Source organism: Nomascus leucogenys, chromosome 3, assembly GCF_006542625.1.
Source record: "Nomascus leucogenys isolate Asia chromosome 3, Asia_NLE_v1, whole genome shotgun sequence".
In the NCBI taxonomy this organism is placed as follows: Eukaryota; Metazoa; Chordata; class Mammalia; order Primates; family Hylobatidae; genus Nomascus; species Nomascus leucogenys.
The window spans coordinates 123,984,202-124,006,009 of NC_044383.1; the positions used below are offsets into that span (position 1 = coordinate 123,984,202).

Below are 21,808 nucleotides of genomic sequence, written 5' to 3' on the forward strand. Positions count from 1 at the left end.
GTTTCCAGCAGACCTTCAAGAGAAGTTTAAAGGAATATGTAATGTCGTAGTCAATTCTAAATTACTAAAAACGCCAGAAGAGGCAGATTACTGCAAACAGCCTATCTGAGCACTGCAGCACACAATTGTCAAGGATCAATATCAGCTCAGAGGAATCATAAAACTCCAAGAAGCCTTTGAATCAAACATGAATGGTGACAGTGAAGAAGAAAGTAAAATGTCATCACATCAATAAACACAGGCTAAGTGAGTAAAGGAAGAAATGTGTGTACATTTCACACAATGAGGTTGTTCCTCTCCCAATCTTGTTATTAAATCTGCAGGGTGTCTTACACATATGGACTCTCAGAATCATAGAAATACCACAGCTCTTTCTCCAGCCTGCTAAAGTGCTTGGAATTTCCACCATTAAGCTCTAGGAAGTTCTGTAAGAACATTTTATCAAGAAATATAACACAGTAACACATCGCAATCTGTTTGAAAAATGAGCATGATTTATCTTACCAGCCAGTCCCGGGAAACAGGTCTCTGAAAGAATGGAAGCCTTTCAAATTCTTTTTTTATGGAGATGGCTGGCAGCCAAAGGAGCCGGATTATAGAGACCCCAAACTAGACTGAAGGGATTGAGGGACAAATGAAGAGGAAGGGGAATGTCAAGGCAAATTTTCACAATGGCTTGCACTATTCCAAGTCACAGGAACTAATTTATCTCAGAAACACCGGGCTGATTGCTAAAACCAACATTGCTTTCTAGCTGCTTCCTAATAACACCCATTTCTGGGCTTTCTATCATCCTATTTGGTCATTAATAGCAGCCTTCACAGAAACATAAATGAAACTAAGAAGTGAATATTTATCTTTATGATGTAAAATAAAATTACTTTGCCAAGTGTTTCAGCCAAGTGTTGACAGGAAATAAAACAGAATTCACAGGGATAGTGGATTTTCTAACAAGTTTGAGATGTCAGCATCGCAAGCTTTCAGGCAAAGTGCAACAGAAGGAACTGTACTTGTCATTACACCAACTGCTTCCTTCCCAGTGGAGGGTCTTTGTTCCTGGTACTATGACTCACTGGGTCACTAAGGACTTTAGTTGTCCCTCCACCATGGTGGGTCTTGGGCTTCTCCATTCAGTCCAGATAACACCTGTAAAGGATCTGAGGTCCCTACATAAAGCAACGCTCAGTAGAATTTGGCATTCATAGGATGATGAAATTTATGACATCATTATCCCAGTTCTCACGGTTATAATCCACAGAGAGCTTCTCTTTATTCTCAGAACTAGACCTTGTAGTGGCCTTGAATGTGCAAACATTACTCTTTAGTAATGTTTGAAGCAGAATGTGAAAATCTGAACCATGATTCAAAGCTACCCTATAATAACTAAGCTGCCATAGTTACCTAAGGCTGTTTCCCAATATGTTTTCTATGAATCTGCCTTTCCAATAGAGCACAGTGCAGGGAAAAGGGGAGGGGGCAATTGTACAAAAGACACAAAAGGTCCAATTTTAGTTTGGCCCATGACTGCCATGCCCTGGAATTCTGTACACTCTCGGAAAGAGAGTGTCACTGATTATTAAAAATATATAATTTCTTTTTTTATTTTTTAAATTCTTAGAGACATGGGATTTACTATGTTGCCCAGGATAGACTCAAACTCCTGGACTCAGAGGACCCTTCCCTCTCAGCCTCCCGAGTAGCTGGGACTGCAGACGCATGCTAATTAAGAATCAACAACCAGGGGCCAGGCGCGGTGGCTCACGCCTGTAATCCCAGCACTTTGGGAGGCCGAGGCGGGCGGATCACGAGGTCAGGAGATCGAGACCATCCTGTCCTGGCTAACACGGTGAAACCCCGTCTCTACTAAAAATACAAAAAATTAGCCGGGCCTGGTAGCGGGCGCCTGTAGTCCCAGCTACTCGGGAGGCTGAGGCAGGAGAATGGCGTGAACCTGGTAGGCGGAGCTTGCAGTGAGCCGAGATCGCGCCACTGCGCTCCAGCCTGGGCGACAGAGCGAGACTCCGTCTCAAAAAAAAAAAAAAAAAAAAAAAAAAACACAAAAAAAAAACCAATCAGCTGTTGCTGATTCTTGATTAAGAAAGGCTCATGAAATATGTTTGAGCTCAGCAGGGTCTCCTCTCACTTGTCACATGTGGTGCTCTCTTTCATCAGGTTCTTCCTGCTCCCCCCATCTTGGCGAGCACATCTTTTTTACTGCACGGTATAGGGATACAGGCTGCAAGCACAGTCTCACAGAAACCGTTTAATTCCAAGAGGTCATGTGTGCTTATTTTACATAGTTCATGACCCATAAACCCGGGCATTGGTGTCAAAATGGCACACGTAACTTAGGAACTCTCCAAAAATATTTCACATAATCAGAATTCCTTTTTCATCTAGTAAGGAGACATATTTTTTCTCCTAAGTGTCTACTAAATGTTAATAAATGTTCTCTTCTTTAAAGAGTTCTGTCCATCTTGACAAGGCCTATAGCTCAAATTAAAGTCTCCTTCAAGGCTTTTCAGCATTCTATATCTCTTTGGTTTCAACTTATTCAACAAATCTCCCCAAACTGTATTTCTCCTTTTTTTCATAAGAAGGCATTCCATCTATACTCTCTCCTTCCCTTCTATTCTTTCCTTCTGATTCACCAAGAAAATTGTCATTGGTCTTGTCCATGTGTTACATAATAGAAGGGGAAAAGGCAAGGGTACAGCCCAACACAGTGCTGATTTAGAAGGTGGAAAAGACAGTAAAGACTGCCTGGTGGTGGGAGTGGCCATTCACAAGCCCAGCAGTAGAATCATGGAAAGTGGAGTTCGAACAAAATCGAGGGCTACAGACAACTCCTGCATCTGACTGCTATTACCTTGTCACAAATCCTGGCAGGCAAGATGACAAAGCAGTTACATCAGGACAGTTGGCAGTGGCAGGTATGAACGTGGCCCCTTGGGCTTGTCACTCCTCTTTACTGCACTCCCAGTTCATGACACCAGACAGCAAGACGTGAGCCAGACAGGGGCAGTGGAAGCTGCAGGAGGAATTGAAGTCATGGAGCCAGAGATGAGAGGAAACAGGCCAACTCTATTTACAAAGGAGCACCAGCAGGAGAGTGGTGTGAGGATTAACATTCCATGCAGGGTCTTTCAGATACATGATCTTCTTCTGTCAGCTCAACTGAAACCCAGGAGGTTTCCTGAAGGTGAAACCAAGACCCTTCTACCTCTGAAGCCGCATTCTGTCTAGGGTCCGTGTTTGGCTGTTTTGAGAGGCTGGGAGACAGGGCACCAAAAGAGTCCCTGTCTCACAGGATCTTTCCTAAGAGGAATGGTCTAATAAGACTGGTCATTATGGGCTTTGGAGTAACACAGGCTTAATGCCACTGGCAACTCTGCCCCTTTTGGTTGTGGAAACTGGGCAAATGCCTCAAGCTTCTTAATTTCATATAAAAAGCATATATAAGCATATAGCAAGTACTTGATAAATGTCATTTTAGACCCTGTCATTTCTGCTAGCCCTAGACTCCAGCAAGGTCCATTTACAATGGATAGCTGACTATCCATTGTTTGAATGTTGATAGCACATTTGTGAACATGAAGAGAGGACAAATAACAAGAGGTCTGGAACTGGAAGAAATTCCAGCCATCGGTTTTAAAAGACCAGGACCAGTCTTCAGAGAGGCCACTAGTGGCACTCTGCTCTAAACTTCTTTTTGCCAAAGAAGTGCCACCCTCCACCCAGCCCCCACCCCCATCTATGCAAGTCCTTACTGGCGAGAGGAGGATACTTTTCTAATTAAAAACCTGTGATACATGGCCTGACGAGTATTCTTAAATGTAATTAAGGGGACCACAGTACAGAATATTTCCATCTGGTTCTAGTTTAGCCAATCTAGTAAATGATCCAAAGGGTCCCGTGCTTAGAGGGCAGTAAGACAGTGAAAACGCCCTAAGACCCCTCCCTGCACAGCACCTGCACCCCCGCTGCCCAGGGGGCTGCATCCATCTGCACATGACTCACCCTCCCTGTGCAAAGCATGGGGGTGGGGAGGGGAGCGCCAGTATTATCAGCCATCAGCACCCTGGGGTGAACTGATTATCAGGACAACTAAAAACACACCTAATAAAGCCTTGGAGACACATGGCAAGCACCTTGATGGACTAGAAGCGATTTCTAAGCTGAAATGCTGCTTCGAATGCAATGTCAGCTGGATGCTTGGTGAGCAGAAATAGAGAAGGGGAAATGGAGCAAGCGCGGCATAGGGGTGAGTGTTGTTCTGATTCCTAAGTTTACCTAAGACTGGGGCCAGGGGGTCGGGTGTCCCCTGGGACCTACGTCTCATGCAGCCTGGGGTCCAGAGCTGGCAGGAACAATGGAGATGGGGCCCAAAGGCTGTCACCGCTGCTTTTTCTCGAAATGCCCGCCCGGGTCCTGTCTGGGGCTCCCGCCTACGCGCTCATCACGTGCACAGCCCAAACTTTTCAGAGCCGGCCCGAGGCCTGCGGGCCCGGGCGCCAGGGTGTTTTTTAGGGTTTTCTTTCTTTCTTATTTCCCTTCTTCTTCTGCACAGTTGATGATTTTCTGCAGAAAAACAACTGCGAAAAAGAACCTATTTCATTTCCAGTTCCCATCACCGCGATTTCCACATGGATGTGACGTGACCCCAGCTTCCGAAATGCCCAGGTGACTCACGCGGGGACACCCCGGGGCGGGGCGAGGGAGTTTCTCCGGGCGCCTGCAGGGACCGGGCGGGGCGGGGCAGCGGGGCGGGGCAGAGAAAGGGAGCGGGGCGGGGCCCGGAGGCCCGGTCGGGCGGAGGCCGCGCGCGCCCCTCGCCCCCTGCGCCCTCTGGCGGCCGGCTGGATGCAATTCACAGCCCGACCTAGAGAGTCACGTGACTTTGGAAAGTCCCGTGGAAATCCCCAGGCCTCCAACCCGCATACAACTGAAACGGGGGAAAGCAGACTGCGCAGTCTGCAGTCTTCGTGGCGGGCCAAGCGAGCTTGGAGCCCGCGGGGGCGGAGCGGTGAGAGCGGCCGCCAAGAGAGATCACACCCCCGGCCGACCCTGCCAGCGAGCGAGTCCGACCCCGGGCGTCCATGGAGCGTCGCCTCCGCCAGGTCCCGGCCCCGACCCCTGCCTGCGGCACGCTCCTGCCTTGACCGGGACTTGGGACTTTGCGAAAGGATCGCGGGGCCCGGAGAGGTAACCGCCGCGCCTCCCGGAGAGGTAACTGCCGCGCCTCCCCGTGCCGTCTGCCTCGGGCTCACAGCAGCCAAGGGCTGCGGGTGCATGTTGGGCAGCGACCCCCGGGCTGGCACCGTCTACCTGGCGTTGGTTTTGCAGCGCTCCTGGACTGGGAGTTTGTTGGACGTTTGTTTCTGTCTGGGTTTTGAAGTGCTGGGAGTTGAGGTCACCGCTGCAGAGGTTGGAGTGACAGCCCTGGATACCTCCAGCCAGCTGTTCCTTTCAGATAATGCACGGAACTTAAGCTGCAGCTGACTGGTGAAGAGGCGCCCCTCGGGCCCTCCGATCGGTTGGTCGTTGGCGCTTTGCTCCTTTCGTGTCTTTTTTGGAGCCAAGCGTTGCATGCTCATGGCCACGTAGACCTTGCAGAAGCGCTGCGGCTTTTTCCCAAATTGTGCAGGACCAGCCCGACTGGGCGTAGGGTACCGCAGTGGCCGCCAGCCCGGCGGAGGTGGGGGGCTTCAGTCCCAGAGACAGCCTCCCAGACGCTCAGGGGTCCTTGCAGGGGGCTGGGGTCCTGGCGCGGGGTCCAGCTTTTCCAGTAGCAGCAGTGTAAGAGAAGTATGCATGTAGACGTGGGTCGCTGGCCCCTGCTCCAGCCCCTACCCCACGGTTAGACTGTCTTTGTCAGCCAGAGTCGTCCCACATCCTGCCACCTGGCCTCTCAGGAAAGCAGTGGCATTAAGTAAGGAAGGAGCTTAACTCTTTTTGAGCCCGCTTTGTTTTCAGTTCTCCTCGCCTCAGATCTTCTTGCCTTGGAAAGCCAGTCTGGTCAAGTGTCTCAGGGCAGCATTTTGGCAGAACCATTGTTAATTAAAGGGGATTCTGGACCCGCAACCTTAATGTACCAGATTATTGAGCAGCCAATGAATACCTCATTCTCATTGTTTAAGGTGCTGCTTTGATTTTTTTTTTCAATTCTTTGTACTATTTTTGATTTTTTGGAGAGACATATCCGCAAATTTGGATGAGGTATTTGTTGATAAATAATTCATCAATTTCCACAGTGCAGACAAAAATGTCTGCCCAGAGTGGAAAAATAAAACAAGGGGGAGAAGAGTTTGAGTAATGGAGAAGTTCTGTGGAATCCTAGTGACAAAAGTTGAGAAATTACCTTTAAATAAGACAGTGAGGTAACAAATGTTAAAAAAAAAAAAGTTAAGGGTAATATTGCATTGTTTGCCACTTTATAATGTATCTGAAACATTTGTTCTTTAATCTTAAGCGTAGAGAGGTCCAAGAACTGGAAATTTGGATAGTGGGTTTTGATTTCTAAGGAGGCAGTTTTACAGGCTGTGCAAGGCTAACCCTACCAATGAGATCACACTGGCGTATCCAATATTGACATTTGCATGTCTTGCCTATGGTTTACAGCTCTCACTATTTTAGATCTTTGGTGAAAAATCTGTAGATTCAGAAGAGAAAAATAAAAGAGTCAGACAAGCAAAAAGAGATAACACCTCGTTTGTTTAAAATCTTCCTACTGCCCATCTCTTTCCATCTGATTGTGGCAGGCACTGTAGCCACAGGTTTGGTGTTGTGGGATTGCAAGGGGCAGGTATTGAAAGACGTGGCTCCTAGGCAAAACTTTGCCCCTGAATGGCTGTGGGATTTGAGCAGTACCTGTAACTCCATTGCCTTAGCTGCAGACTAAGGTGGTAGTGTAATTTCAGGGAAGGGAATAAGGTCATCTTTGACTTTTAGTCCTATCATCAAGCATGGTGATTGGCCTTCAGTAGGTGGTCAGGTAGTGCTTGTTGGGTGGATGGGTGGATGGATGGATGGATGGATGGATGGATGGACGGACAGACGGACGGATGGATAGATGATATTGTGAAAGAGACTTTTGCTGTGCCACAAAGGAAAGGTATATGTGTTATTTTTATCCTGCTATGATTTTGCCCAATTCCACCTGTAGAGGACGTCTGACATCAAAAGACAGCACCATCTGATCCAGAGAATGACCTCCCCCATGCCTTTCCCAGCAAACAGATTAAGAATCCCAATCTAAAACTATCACCAGAAAACTCCTCAGGAGAAACCATGGGTCGTCTAGTCCAACCCCTCTCCTTTGAGTGGGCCACAAGAATTTAGACCACCTTATCAATAGTGTTAAGAGAGTCTAGACCCACACAGAAGTAGCTACCCTAAAATCTAGGTTTCTTCTCCTCCCTCTTCCATAGGTTTAACATTTTTATTAACTCGAGAGTTGCCCTGGCAAATAAGATGTTGCAGGAATGGAATTAACAATCACTGTGAAATTTCCTAAGGAATGTCTTTGCGCTCTGAAAACGTCTTCATCTTCTTGGAAATTAGGAAGTGTGGCCAGACACCCTACTAAAGGCTAGTGAATCAGAGCTGGCTTTTTACAGTGTTCCACACTGGAGAGATCCCACATCATGTTAATTTGCATCATCCTGCACTGTTGGCATGGGTTGTAGATGCTGGTCTTTGCCGCCTTTCCTCCTTCATTTGCCAGAGTGGCCTCCTGGTGGAAACTTCTTTCCTTGTCTGCTTCTAGACTTTCATTCCTTCTACTAGTTGATTATGCTTAAAGATTTCAGGGTGAAAAGCCAGGCAGACTTGCCTCTGTGTTGGTACCTGGAGGGTGATGATAAAATTTCATTGGCAGTTGAGTTAAAATGATTGAGCTCCAATATCTGTTCTTAGAAGTATAGAATTTATTGTTCTATTATTATTTTGTGGTTTTTCAGTTTTTGTTTTCGTAGAGACCTAGGTCTCACCATGTTGCCCAGGCTAGTCTCAAACTCCTGAGCTCAAGTGATCCTCCTACCTCAACCTCCCAAAGTGCCAGGATTAAAGGCATGAGCCACCATGCCTAGCCTATTGTTAGTCTGTTTCTTATTCTGATATGAAGTCCGGTGGGGAGATTCTGAAGGAATGCTGACTGCTCTTAAAATTGCAAAGCATTTTGCTGGAAATGGACTTTTTTACTGATTAGAAAACATTCAGTTTTAACTCTTTATAAACATCAGAATAAACTTTATGAATAAACACTTTATAAATACTTCTCTTTGGGGCTAAAGAGGAAACACCAACCAGCAGCCTAAGTGACAGCATAAAATTGCAAGATTTTTCATCAAGTATTTTACTGTCCTTCCAGCATAGGGAGGGAGTGATAACTCAAGAGTTTGCCCAAGAGCAGGATTGCTTGGTGGTGGTCTGAGGGGAGGAGCTACAGACTTGTCAGGGCTACTTTGAGCCCTTAACTGGCATCCGGTACTCCCCAAATCCAGCGCTGTTCAGGGTGGCCTCAGAATGAAACGGGAGCTTAAGATGGTTTTGAGGAGCAGTACCTGTTGCTGACAGACAGGGTTGGCTCCCTGACAAACATTACTGAAAACACGGGTTATTCCCCTCCTCCTCAGTACCCACTCTCTGCCTTCCTTCTCTTGTTTAGGCTAATCTTTTAAAGTGATGTAACTTAAAACAGTCCAGTGTGAGTTAATCTCTGGGGCCAGCCAGTATCCCGGGAGTAGAGGTGCTAAGATCTTTTGCCTACAGATCAGGGTAATGACAAGATCAAACACTGGGGTTTCCTGCAGGCAGCTATGGAGGAGTCGTATTAAAGTCAGGCTAATGGAATGACTTTTTTTTTCCTTTCCTTTTCAGGTGTTGGAGAGCACAATGGCTGAACAAGTCCTTCCTCAGGCTTTGTATTTGAGCAATATGCGGAAAGCTGTGAAGATACGGGAGAGAACTCCACAAGACATTTTTAAACCTACTAATGGGATCATTCATCATTTTAAAACCATGCACCGATACACACTGGAAATGTTCAGAACTTGCCAGTTTTGTCCTCAGTTTCGGGAGATCATCCACAAAGCCCTCATCGACAGAAACATCCAGGCTACCCTGGAAAGCCAGAAGAAACTCAACTGGTGTCGAGAAGTCAGGAAGCTTGTGGCGCTGAAAACCAACGGTAAGACTTGTTCTGTTGTGTTTCTTTTGCCTGGGTGATAGCTCCGGCCTGCCGGGTCCCCATTCATGAAGCTTTAATAGCACAAGCCCAAACTCAAATCAGTCTTGAGATTTAGTATTGAGACCTTAGTATAGAATCTCTATTTGGGGCATGTGATAATAGCAGACTTGTTTTGTGAATCTATTTATTAAGGATATTTTCTGATTGTGTATATTGCAGAGCACACTGAGGCTTGGAGAATGCATTTGTAGACACCATACCCCGATTAGGTGATTTGTTTTTAATTCTTGCAAATGTTTAATCATCTGTAAAATACCCTTCTCTGGCCCGTAATGGAAATGTTAAAAGCCTTTAAGTTCAAAAGGAAAGCATGGTGTGAAAACTGGTAGTACATTTGTTTCCCACCGTCATTAGAAAATGCTTGTGATGTTCTTACACTTCTTGAATTGGTAGCATTTTATGGGTTAACCAGTGAATGGCTGTTGAAGACATGAAGAACTTCTTTTGTCTCCTCCTCCTCTCTGACCTAGGTTCTATTGCCTATGCCCTGCAAAGTGAAATAGACAGATAGCTGAGATTTTTAGCATGAATTTTAGACTTCACCTTCATTATTTTTAGGGGTTCTTAGTCACTGAATTCCTTCCTGTCTGTGCTGTTCTGCCAATGGCCTTTACCACTAGTAGCTATTTCCTATTCCAAGCTTTACTGTTTTGTGTTTTAATCATTTCCCTTGGGTAAGAATTTGGGCATCAACAGGAATGTCAAAGCATGCTGTTTCATGCAGGCACAAAATTCTACTCTATGGATGTGCATAATTATGACAATAAGCAAGTAGACTGTACAAGATCAATTAAATGTTCATAGCCTACATAAGAGCAGGAATCTCAGGTCCTTATATCTGTGACAGTCCCAAACCATCCTAATGGAAATAATATGTCCAAGGGCAGAAAATCCTTGTTGACGATGATTACGATAAGAAGACTAACTTAATTAACTTCATTGGCACATTAACTTTGGCTTTTTTTGACTTGGGTAACTTAGAGTGATTGGTGGACATGGGTTTTTAAATTTTGATTCTGGGGGCTCTTGTACATTACCCCAACATCTTGCCTAGATTTATGAAACACTGATTCTTAGAAACATAGATAGAAAGAAAACTGGGGACAGCTACTGTCTGCATTGTTCTTGGCATTAAATTAAGTGATACATAGAGGTAGGTAATTATGTGAAGTCATCATCACGGGGTTTATGTGCCTGACAATTTGTGGTTTTAATCCTCTCCCATTTGTTACCAAAAAGAGATGGAGTCAACTTTGGGGGAGTTGGAAACAAAGATTCTGCTGAATTAAAAATGTGGTAGAAAGGGGAAAACCTTAATAAGAGAATTAACTGACTTTTTGCTTTATTTCCTTAAGAAAGGAAATGCTCTATTTCCACTAGAAAAAAAAGGAATATAAATAGGAAACACTTATTTTGCAAACATGTCATTTAAATCAACAAGGAGCCACACTACAAATAAAACTACAAAAGCAGGTGCATTTTTGTAACATTTTCTGGGAAATCATTTTTAGACTCAGAATCCTTTTGTTTCTTCACTTTCAAGAAAACTCCTTAAGATTCTAAAAAAGGAAGAAAAGATATTTAGGGAGGGAGGAAAACAAATGACTTTTTCTTTGATTTTGATTAGCACCTTTTAAAAAAAATTAATCCTTCCCCTGATAGGAGGGTTCTTCAAAGGCAATATCTGTTTGGGGAGGGGGTGATTCACAAGTTTGCATTTGAGGATATGAGACTGTGGTGAATGAGGAAGGGAGTAGGTGGCATAAAATTGAAACTTCATGTGAAAAATTCCAGCGTCTATTGGCTGGAGCGATTTCACTTGTATAATGAGTAGCCCTATTCCAGCTCACCCTGACCACACCCACTTGGAAAGTCCAGGGTGCACTTCACAGTTTAAATGTCTACACACCAGAACAAAAAGTACAATAGCTGTTGCTCAATTGCTAGTCAAATAACTTAGCACTGGGGAATTCCAGATGTTACTTAGGGAATTTTATACTGGTGCATCTCAATAAAGAACTGAAAGTAAGCACAAGAAGAAAAAAAGCCTTATCTTTGCTCTAGATTTTGCAAAGGGGAAATTTCAACAGAATGCAATCATTGCTACACGTCTGCCAAGACACAAGGCTTGGGCGATCTTTTTTGTTCATTTGTTTGAATACTTAGCTAGTTTTTCTAAATGTATAAATTGAAGGAATACTGGCTGTGGATATATATTTGAGGGTTTTTGGTTTCTTTACAGTTTGACTATAATTACAATTTGATAAAATTTCAAATAGCTTTATTGCCCTACTTATAGACTAATGTAAGAAACAATTTAACTTTTCTTTATAAAAATTATTTTGCACTTGCCAAAGGAGATTAAGGAGTTAACTTTTTTTGTTTTAAACATTCCCCCAAAATATTTATTGTTTGGGGGTTGAAAAAAAATGCAGCCTATTGAATTGTGAGTTTTAAACTGGAAAGGTCACAAATTAATGGCATACAATTAAACCTGTTTTTTTGGTTTTTTTTTCTTCTCAAAATGTCAGCCCTAAACACTGAATTATTTTCAAATTTAGACACCCAGGTGCTTTTTAACTTTTGTAGTTCACAGTTACTAACAAGCAGGTTTGCATAAGGCATTTTAGAGAGCTGGACTAGCAGGCCATAGGTAATTCAGTGTTGTCAACACGACTTTACACACCAGGAGAGGAAACTCCCAGAGCCCAAAGGCTAAAGTGGAATGGTCAAGTCATTTGCCATTGAGTCACAGCCAGACCATCCCTGTCTAGCAAGCCATGCCTGCTTCCTGGTTTGTGCATGTTGTCCTGTATGCTCTTCCTTAGAACTAGAGAGCAGCAATGCCAGTGCCTTCACCAGCAAATCAAGGGATGGTAGGAAGGGACAGGGCTTCAGAGACCATCACTCACTGCCCTCATTTCACAAAGAGGAAAAATGCCCGGAGAACTTAAGGAATTTCCCCCAGGTCACCTAAACTAGTTAGGAGCAGAGTTAAGCTAGAACCAAGGTCCCCTGGCTCCTTTGCAGTTGGTGTCATTCATTAAAAAGAAGAATGGAAAGAACTCTTTTTTTCCTTAAAGCTGTCATCATCTTGTGAAGTATCAGTTTGCCCTTGACTAGGAAATTAAACCAAATTAAACCATTCAGTCCCCTAGAATAGCGGTAGGGCTGGTTTATTCTGAAAACCTTTGCTGGGCCTTACATGCAGATAACTTGACTTTCCTTCTCTTCTCCTCCTTTCTGTCCTCAGGTGATGGCAATTGCCTCATGCACGCCACTTCTCAGTACATGTGGGGCGTTCAGGACACAGACTTGGTACTGAGGAAGGCGCTGTTCAGCACGCTCAAGGAAACAGACACACGCAACTTTAAATTCCGCTGGCAACTGGAGTCTCTCAAATCTCAGGAATTTGTTGAAACGGGGCTTTGCTATGATACTCGGGTATGTTTTTCCCCCTGATTATCTACTAACAGAGCGCCATGGTGGGCACAGGGTACCCCTGGGCGAGTCCCTGCCCTCTGGTAGCATCTGATGGACTAGGTCACATGAATTTGGCTAAGCGAAGCATACTCAATGGAAAACACCAGAAACCTCCAGTGGGACTCACCCAAGGCTTTTGCCCTGCTTTTGGTTAGCAGATTCCCAGCTGTAGATCTGTTCGTGTAGCAGCGAGTCTTTTGATCATGGCCTTTTCCACTTGTGTTTTGTTGTTTTTCGGTTTGATTGCCCTTAGCTTTGCTGAGCCAGCCAGTAAGATTAAGACACGTGCCTCACCATCCTCAGTCACAAGTTTGGAATTTTTGTGAACATTTGGATAAGGGGCTGCAATATGATACCTCATCAGGGATTTTTTTTGAAAGCAGGTGCTGTCCCCGTCCTCCCCAACTTTTGAGTTTGCCTTGTAGTGGAAAAAAGTAAAGGAAGAAAACCGAAATGGGGAAAAAAGGGTGATCATTTGAATCATGGTTTCATGAAAGGGGAAAAATAAGCTGAGTTATATAAATGAATACTTGTAGAGTGATGTCAGAATGACTTTTTAGTACAGGGAGTACAGGGTACATTCAAGCTTTTTTTTCACCCCCCTCCCCTTAGAACTGGAATGATGAATGGGACAACCTTATCAAAATGGCTGCCACAGACACACCCATGGCCCGAAGTGGACTTCAGTACAACTCACTGGAAGAAATACACATATTTGTCCTTTGCAACATCCTCAGAAGGCCAATCATTGTCATTTCAGGTGAGATGCCTGCAGATCACGGATCTGTACTTAAATTCTTTCAGCCTTATGCCCTGGCTCTTGGAGAAAACCACACTGCCAAAGTTCAGGTAACAGAGTTCAATGGAATTTGATGAAAGTCACCTAAGGGCCTCATTTTTCTCTTTCTTTGAACAGACAAAATGCTAAGAAGTTTGGAATCAGGTTCCAATTTCGCCCCTTTGAAAGTGGGTGGAATTTACTTGCCTCTCCATTGGCCTGCCCAGGAATGCTACAGATACCCCATTGTTCTCGGCTATGACAGCCATCATTTTGTACCCTTGGTGACCCTGAAGGACAGTGGGCCTGGTGAGAAAACTGTATTAATTCACATTTATAACTAGACACTGAAACATCAGGGCTTTCTTTTTTGCTTCTTCTTGAAACAGTCTTATTTAAGTATATTATTTTTATTTAAATATATTGTTCTGTGACTTGCTTGGTTAGTAAGAGTAATGCAGTAGCAGTAATCATAATACCCTCATATCTTTTTGAATATGACTTGGAAAGTACTTTCATACATGGTAAATTAAGGCGCACAGTGCCCTTAATACAGTGCCTGGTATGGAGCAAGTAAATACCTGTCAGGTTAGCTTTTTTATTTCTTTTTGAGACAGGGTTTCCCCCTGTTGTCCAGGCTGGAGTGCAGTGGCACAATCATGGCTCATTGCAGCCTCAACCCCCTGGGCTCAAGCAGTCTCCTGCTTTGGCCTCTCAGAGTTACAGGCATGAGCCACCATGCCTGGCCTGTTAGCTGTTATTTTAATAGCTTCATGTGGAATAAGCACTGTGCTTTGGATATATTATTTTATTGCATTTTTATCCTTTTAGCATTCTTGTGAGATGTAGGCCTTGGTAGCCTTATTTTACAGATTAGACAGTTAAAGCTCAGAAAGGTCAACTAACCTGCCTAATGCCACACAGCTTGATAGTGACAAAGCCAGGATTCAAACTCAGGTCAGTCTGATTCTAGAGCCTGGGACTTTAACCAATAAGATCCACCACCTCCAGGCTGGTTAATATTATGTGAGTTTCCTGGAAACAGTGCATTTTTACATTAGATTGTAGCACATTTTGTTTTCCCATTTGGGTTTAACTGTGGCTGAGAATACTTTCCTATTCTGTAAATTATATCTTTTATACATTTTCAAAATGAGATCTACTTACCTATGGACTTGTTTAGTAGAATACTGTTTTACTTATGTGTTATTTTTTTTCCTCAGAAATCCGAGCTGTTCCACTTGTTAACAGAGACCGAGGAAGATTTGAAGACTTAAAAGTTCACTTTTTGACAGATCCTGAAAATGAGATGAAGGAGAAGCTCTTAAAAGAGTACTTAATGGTGATAGAAATCCCCGTCCAAGGCTGGGACCATGGCACAACTCATCTCATCAATGCTGCAAAGTAAGCAGTTTATGTTCAGCTCTCTCCTGTGTCATCTGTAACTGTCTTTAACCTCAGCCACCTGAGTTGCTGCCACCCTGAAGCTCAACAGTAGAGTGATTTGCGGCCAGTTTCTGCCAATGGGAAACAAATTCAGAGTCTTGTGCATGGTTAGAGAGGATTATGTAAGGCAGTACTAACTTGGGTTTCAAATCAAAACAAGTCATTTATCCATAATGATTTTCCTGGATATCTGGATCCCAAAAGTCAGAATTGCAGAATTATGGGTTTTCAAAGTGCATTTACATCAAGGATAGTTGTTGTTTCTTGTTTTTGTCTTTTAATTACTCTGGTACATTTTAAAAAGACTAGTAAAAACACTTGGAAACGAAAGCCTTTCTCTCTTGGCTTCTTGGTAAGAACAGGCACATCAGACATAGATGAGGCTGTAGAATTGTTTATGTTGCAGCTCATGATTCTGCCACACGGAAATGGGAGGAAAGCCCCAGAATACCCTTTGTGCAGGTATCCGGTCTTTAAACATTGGCTTTATGTTAAAGAGATGCCTGTTTCTGAGCACTTGAAATGCACAAGAGATGACAAGGAGGCCATAAGAGAATCTGTCTCTCAATGTGGAGATTAGCAAATTACAGAGTCAACAGTAAATAGACAAGTGCCTTTGAGTGTGTCTGCGTCTTAGTTACTCATGGCTGCTAATGCTGGTGGAGACCAGACACAAGTTTAAAGTTAGTAACAGCAAAATACCCAACCTGAGGTTCCAAAGTAGTTTGTACTATAAAGTAGACTAGTCCCAAACGAATAGCCTGAGTAATATTTTACTCAGAATTTGATCTCTGAGAAATTGGAAAGTCAACTGATTTTTTTTAGCCCTTGTTTTAGAACTATCTGTAATTTTTGGCTGGACCAAGATTGATTAAATGAAACTGTGATTTTAAAAATAAGGAAGTCTTAGCAAACTAACTGACATCATTCTTGACTCGAACCTGTTGGGAAATGTGTCAGATCATGTTGCATGAAAAGTGTGAGCCCTTCATCACAGGCCTGCATTTCAGTAAATGGTTCTACAATTCTTGCTATAATCCACATTCTAAAACTTTGTTCTATGGGCTAATGATGTAAAATCTTGTGTGTGATTTTGTGTAGCCTCATACATATTTTTTCCTTTTGGTCTTCAGGTTGGATGAAGCTAACTTACCAAAAGAAATCAATCTGGTAGATGATTACTTTGAACTTGTTCAGCATGAGTACAAGAAATGGCAGGAAAACAGCGAGCAGGGGAGGAGAGAGGGGCATGCCCAGAATCCCATGGAACCTTCCCTGCCCCAGCTTTCTCTCATGGATGTAAAATGTGAAACGCCCAACTGCCCCTTCTTCATGTCCGTGAACACCCAGCCTTTATGCCATGAGTGCTCAGAGAGGCGGCAAAAGAATCAAAACAAACTCCCAAAGCTGAACTCCAAGCCAGGCCTTGAGGGGCTCCCTGGCATGGCGCTCGGGGCCTCTCGGGGAGAAGCCTATGAGCCCTTAGCATGGAACCCCGAGGAGCCCGCTGGGGGGCCTCATTCGGCCCCACCGACAGCACCCAGCCCTTTTCTGTTCAGTGAGACCACTGCCATGAAGTGCAGGAGCCCTGGCTGCCCCTTCACACTGAATGTGCAGCACAACGGATTTTGTGAACGTTGCCACAACGCCCGGCAACTTCACGCCAGCCACGCCCCAGACCACACAAGGCACTTGGATCCCGGGAAGTGCCAAGCCTGCCTCCAGGATGTCACCAGGACATTTAATGGGATCTGCAGTACTTGTTTCAAAAGGACTACAGCAGAGGCCTCCTCCAGCCTCAGCACCAGCCTCCCTCCCTCCTGTCACCAGCGTTCCAAGTCAGATCCCTCGCAGCTCGTCCGGAGCCCCTCCCCGCATTCTTGCCACAGAGCTGGAAACGACGCCCCCGCTGGCTGCCTGTCTCAAGCTGCACGGACTCCGGGGGACAGGACGGGGACCAGCAAGTGCAGAAAAGCCGGCTGCGTGTATTTTGGGACTCCAGAAAACAAGGGCTTTTGCACACTGTGTTTCATCGAGTACAGAGAAAACAAACGTGAGTGAAATGGTTGACTTCCTAACACAGCAGCTACTGTCCAGAAGGGGTTTTGTTCCTGACCTTTAAGAAAAAAAGCCTGTGTGGGCAGTCAGGCAGAATGGTCAGGACCTACCGTGCTTTTCTACCGGCTTGTGCAGGGGACAGTCACGGCGGCCCTGCCAGCCGCCCATGGAGGCAAAAGGCACTGCGTGATTACGGCAGCTCTTAATATCACATTCCAAAAACCAGTGTGCCCTGTAGACAGAGCTCATGGGATTTGCTTTTACTAGACCATTCAGGTCTGGCATATCTAAGAGAGTCTAAGTTTAAACTAGACTTACTTTGCAACTTAGATATAATAGAACAATCTTAAAATCTGAAGAGTAGTAACTGAAAAGACGGAAGTCTCTATTGACACTGTAAGGAAACAGATGTGGTTTTGAGAAGGGTGACCAGGTAATGCCTGCTCTTTGCCTGTTCCTGTGACCAATCAGTGCTTCAAGTTCAAAATGAGAGATTGGTAAAGCCAAAGATGTTTCCATAATAGGGATGTTATTTCTTTTGCTGAGTTTATATACTTAAATATATACATATATATATTTCTATACATTTAAGGCTGGCCTAATCTGTATTTGGAACCCATTTATTTCTCTAATGTCAGCATCTCTGTATCTGTGGGGTGACCCCTATGTGGTACTAACTAGCATCCATTCTCGTGTAGATTTTGCCGCTGCCTCAGGGAAAGTCAGTCCCACAGCCTCCAGGTTCCAGAACACCATTCCGTGCCTGGGGAGGGAATGCGGCACCCTTGGAAGCACCATGTTTGAAGGATACTGCCAGAAGTGTTTCATTGAAGCTCAGAATCAGAGATTTCACGAGGCCAAAAGGACAGAAGAGCAACTGGTGAGACATTTTGAGGAGCTTTCCCTCCCTCCCGTGTGTCCGATGCTTTTTGCTGGAGCATTTTCTTCCGACAATGACAAGCAGGCTTTCCTCTCTGCCAGGTTCTGTCTCCTCATGATAAAGGATTACTTCAGAACCTGAAGGGGAATGTCCATGTCACTGTGGCTCCCCAGGTCCGAAATGCTACCTCCGATTTTCATGCTCCAAGTATACTTTCAAATTTATTTTAAAAACAAAGAAACACAGCCATTGCATAAAACTTCTTCAAGCCTCCAAAAAGCCAGATGGTGATCAGAGGCTTCTTTGATTTGTAAGAGAAGCACAGACATCTAAAAAGCAGCCCTTCTTAAATAATCCTTTATCGTAAGGAGCGAACAGACAGAGCTTCCCAGGGGCCTCCCTCCGCACATCAGAAAAGCCAGCTTTGACAGATAGGTGTGTCGCCTGTTGTTTGACCAATAGGTGTGTCGCCTGTTGTTCACAGAATGGTAGGGAAGCTATCTAAGAACGGTGGTTTTTGGTCCCAACAGAAGAGAGCCAGGGAAAGTTTGCAGGCCAACTTAGGCTTGGCGGTTTTCCTCAGCCTCCCTGGGGGCCAAGTCAGCTTTCCTTGAGGTTGGAAAGAAACATCCTTCGAGAGCTCTGGCTCATAGACTGCAGTGCTCCCCTGTTCCCTTGCTCAGGCAGGTAAAGCTCTTTGTAGACTCCACACTATCCAGTGAGATTTCATTGTGCTCTCCCTAAGAAATGTCAGCAATAGTTTCCTGACTTTTTAATGATCTGCCTGTTCTTTCCACTCAGAGATCGAGCCAGCGCAGAGATGTGCCTCGAACCACTCAAAGCACCTCAAGGCCCAAGTGCGCCCGGGCCTCCTGCAAGAACATCCTGGCCTGCCGCAGCGAAGAGCTCTGCATGGAGTGCCAGCATCCCAACCAGAGGATGGGCCCCGGGGCCCACCGGGGTGAGCCTGCTCCCGAAGACCCCCCCAAGCAGCGCTGCCGGGCCCCCGCCTGTGATCATTTTGGCAATGCCAAGTGCAACGGCTACTGCAACGAGTGCTTTCAGTTCAAGCAGATGTATGGCTAACCCGAAACAGGCGGGTCACCTCCTGCAAGAAGTGGGGCCTCGAGCTGTCCGTCATCATGGTGCTATCCTCTGAACCCTCAGCTGCCACTGCAACAGTGGGCTTAAGGGTGTCTGAGCAGGAGAGGAAAGATAAGCTCTTCGTGGTGCCCACGATGCTCAGGTTTGGTAACCAGGGAGTGTTCCCAGGTGGCCTTAGAAAGCAAAGCTTGTAACTGGCAAAGGATGATGTCGGTTTCAGCCCAAGGTTCCTCCTCTCCTACCAAGCAGGAGGCCAGGAACTTCTTTGGACTTGGAAGGTGTGCGGGGACTGGCCGAGGCCCCTGCACCCTGCGTATCAGGACTGCTTCATCGTCTTGGCTGAGAAGGGAAAAGACACAGTCGGGCGGGTTGGAGAAGCCAGAGCCATTCCACCTCCCCTCCCCCAGCATCTCTCAGAGATGTGAAGCCAGATCCTCATGGCAGCGAGGCCCTCTGCAAGAAGCTCAAGGAAGCTCAGGGAAAATGGACGTATTCAGAGAGTGTTTGTAGTTCATGGTTTTTCCCTACCTGCCCGGTTCCTTTCCTGAGGACCCGGCAGAAATGCAGAACCATCCATGGACTGTGATTCTGAGGCTGCTGAGACTGAACATGTTCACGTTGACAGAAAAACAAGCTGCTCTTTACAATATGCACCTTTTAAAAAATTAGAATATTTTAGTGGGAAGACATGTAACTCTTTGGGTTATTACTCTCTTAACTTCTAAAGAAGTTAGCTTGAACTGAGGAGTAGAAGTGTGTACATATATAATATACCCTTACATTACGTATGAGGGATTTTTTTTAAATTATATTGAAATGCTGCCCTAGAAGTATAATAGGAAGGCTAAATAATAATAACCTGTTTTCTGGTTGTTGTTGGGGCGTGAGCTTGTATATATACTGCTTGCATAAACTCAACCAGCTGCCTTTTTAAAGGGCGCTCTAGTCCTGTTTGTGTAATTCACTTTATTTATTTTATTACAAACTTCAAGATTATTTAAGTAAAGATATTTCTTCAGCTCTGGGGAAAATGCCACAGTGTCCTCTTGAGAGAACATACTTGCTTTGAGTCAGGTTGTGGGCAAGTTCCTGACCACAGGGGATAAATTGGCCTCTTTGATACACTTTGCTTGCCTCCCCAGGAAAGAAGGAATTGCATCCAAGGTATATATATTCATCAAAGTTTCATGCTTCTCCTTATGAAACTCCAACTATGTAATAAAAAACCATACTTTGTGTTCTGTTAATGACTCTGCATGTCCTACCTCCTTGGAGATGAGATAGGGAAGGAGCAGGGATGAGACGGGGGATGGTCACAGGGAAAGATGTGGACTTCTGTGATGGTTTTATTTTCTGTGTTAACACTGTGTCCTGGGGGGCTGGGAAGTCCCCTGCATCCCATGGTACCCTGGTATTGGGACAGCAAAAGCCAGTAACCATGAGTATGAGGAAATCTTTTTCTGTTGCTGGCTTACAGTTTCTCTGTGTGCTTTGTGGTTGCTGTCATATTTGCTCTAGAAAAAAAAACAAAGGAGGGGAAATGCATTTTCCCCAGAGATAAAGGCTGCCATTTTGGGGGTCTGTGCTTATGGCCTGAAAATATTTGTGATCCATAACTCTACACAGCCTTTACTCATATTATTAGGCACACTTTCCCCTTAGAGCTCCCTAAGTTTTTCCCAGACAAATCTTTATAATTTCTTTCCAAAGATATCAAATAAACTTCAGTGTTTTCATCTAATTCTCTTAAAGTTGATATCTTAATATTTTGTGTTTATAATTATTTCCATTCTTAATGTGAAAAAAATGGAATTATTTATACTTATTATAAAAAGTATTTGAAATTTGCACATTTAATTGTCCCTAATAGAAAGCCACCTATTCTTTGTTGGATTTCTTCAAGTTTTTCTAAATAAATGTAACTTTTCACAAGAGTCAACATTAAAAAATAAATTATTTAAGAACAGATTGTGATGTTTTCAATTGATGAATGCTGAAAGAAAAAGAAAGGCTCGGATATTAAGACTATGCTTCGTAAACAGCTTTATTTTGAGGTGCACCTGAGCAATGCACACATCTCTCATCCATGGTGGCAAGGCAGCTTTTCATAAATAATACCTGTATGAGGTCCAGGCCCAGTCCTCAAGCACAAGCCCCCACTTGACAACGAGGACACTTTTCCTCTGATGGGAAGAGGAAAGGGATGCTAGGACCCTGGGGCCCTTTTAAGTTTCCTGCCCTAAACTTTCATAAAGTGAAGAAAGAGAAAACAAGAGAGAGGAGGAGGGAAAGACAGGAAAGAGAGAAGTAGGCAGGAAGGAAGGAAGACTGATGTAAGATCTCCTGGGTCACACAAAGCAGAGGAGGCAGCGTGGCTGTGCTGGCTGCCAGAACTAGGAAATTAAAAAAATAACACATCCCTCCGTGTGCAAGCCTTCATCCCCACCTCCCATGCAGTACAAATGGACTCACAGACGAATGATTCAGCAGGACTGTGCAGCTCCCAGAATCTACTTTTTTAAGCTCCTCAGGTGATTCGGATGATCAGTCAGATTTTAGAATCACACTTTAAAAAATATATTTATAATCTTTTTTTAACTTTCTAACTTTTAAGGTAGAAAACTTTAATTAAAAAGTGACAAGTACTATAAAGAGCCACTCTATAGCCATCCTCCAGTTTCAATAATTACCAACGTTCTGCCCAATTTGTTTCATCTATCACATCCTCTTTTTTGTTTTTCCTGGACTACTTGAAAGCAAATCCCAGATATTGTGTCTTCATACCCGTAAATATTTCAGTGTGCATCTC

General features: G+C 44.4%; 1 protein-coding gene and 1 long non-coding RNA gene across 3 annotated transcripts in view; one reads left to right on the plus strand and one right to left on the minus strand.

The window, feature by feature from the left end:
- Nucleotides 1-5,924, minus strand: part of LOC100600753 — a 43,591-nt gene extending 37,667 nt beyond the window's left edge. Inside the window, exons 1-3 of the long non-coding RNA XR_001115555.2 lie at nt 5,329-5,924; nt 4,294-4,595; nt 2,870-3,031 (exon numbers count right to left, since the gene is read on the minus strand). This is a non-coding gene — a long non-coding RNA (uncharacterized LOC100600753). The remainder of the gene's footprint in view (nt 1-2,869; nt 3,032-4,293; nt 4,596-5,328) is intronic.
- TNFAIP3 (TNF alpha induced protein 3) lies at nt 4,905-20,965 on the plus strand. Of its 2 annotated transcripts, none has more exons than XM_003255782.4 (9): nt 4,905-5,205; nt 8,881-9,190; nt 12,504-12,694; nt 13,346-13,493; nt 13,650-13,820; nt 14,735-14,915; nt 16,091-17,010; nt 17,714-17,895; nt 18,697-20,965. In XM_003255782.4, the coding sequence occupies exons 2-9, from the start codon at nt 8,896-8,898 to the stop codon at nt 18,979-18,981; spliced, it is 2,373 nt and encodes a 790-aa protein (XP_003255830.2). In that variant the 5' UTR covers nt 4,905-5,205; nt 8,881-8,895; the 3' UTR covers nt 18,982-20,965. The 2 variants fall into 2 exon arrangements, with proteins under 2 accessions (XP_003255830.2, XP_004087703.2); XM_004087655.3 differs by having other exon boundaries at nt 4,935-5,229.
- The last annotated feature ends 843 nt before the right edge of the window (nt 20,966-21,808 follow it).

Bases quoted from the DNA above. Each gene is read 5' to 3' on its own strand.
- TNFAIP3 (XM_003255782.4), top strand. From the start codon at position 8,896: ATGGCTGAACAAGTCCTTCCTCAGGCTTTGTATTTGAGCAATATGCGG. The intron at 17,011-17,713 runs GTGAGTGAAATG...ATTCTCGTGTAG, and splicing joins CGAGTACAGAGAAAACAAAC to ATTTTGCCGCTGCCTCAGGG. The intron at 17,896-18,696 runs GTGAGACATTTT...CTTTCCACTCAG, and splicing joins AAAGGACAGAAGAGCAACTG to AGATCGAGCCAGCGCAGAGA.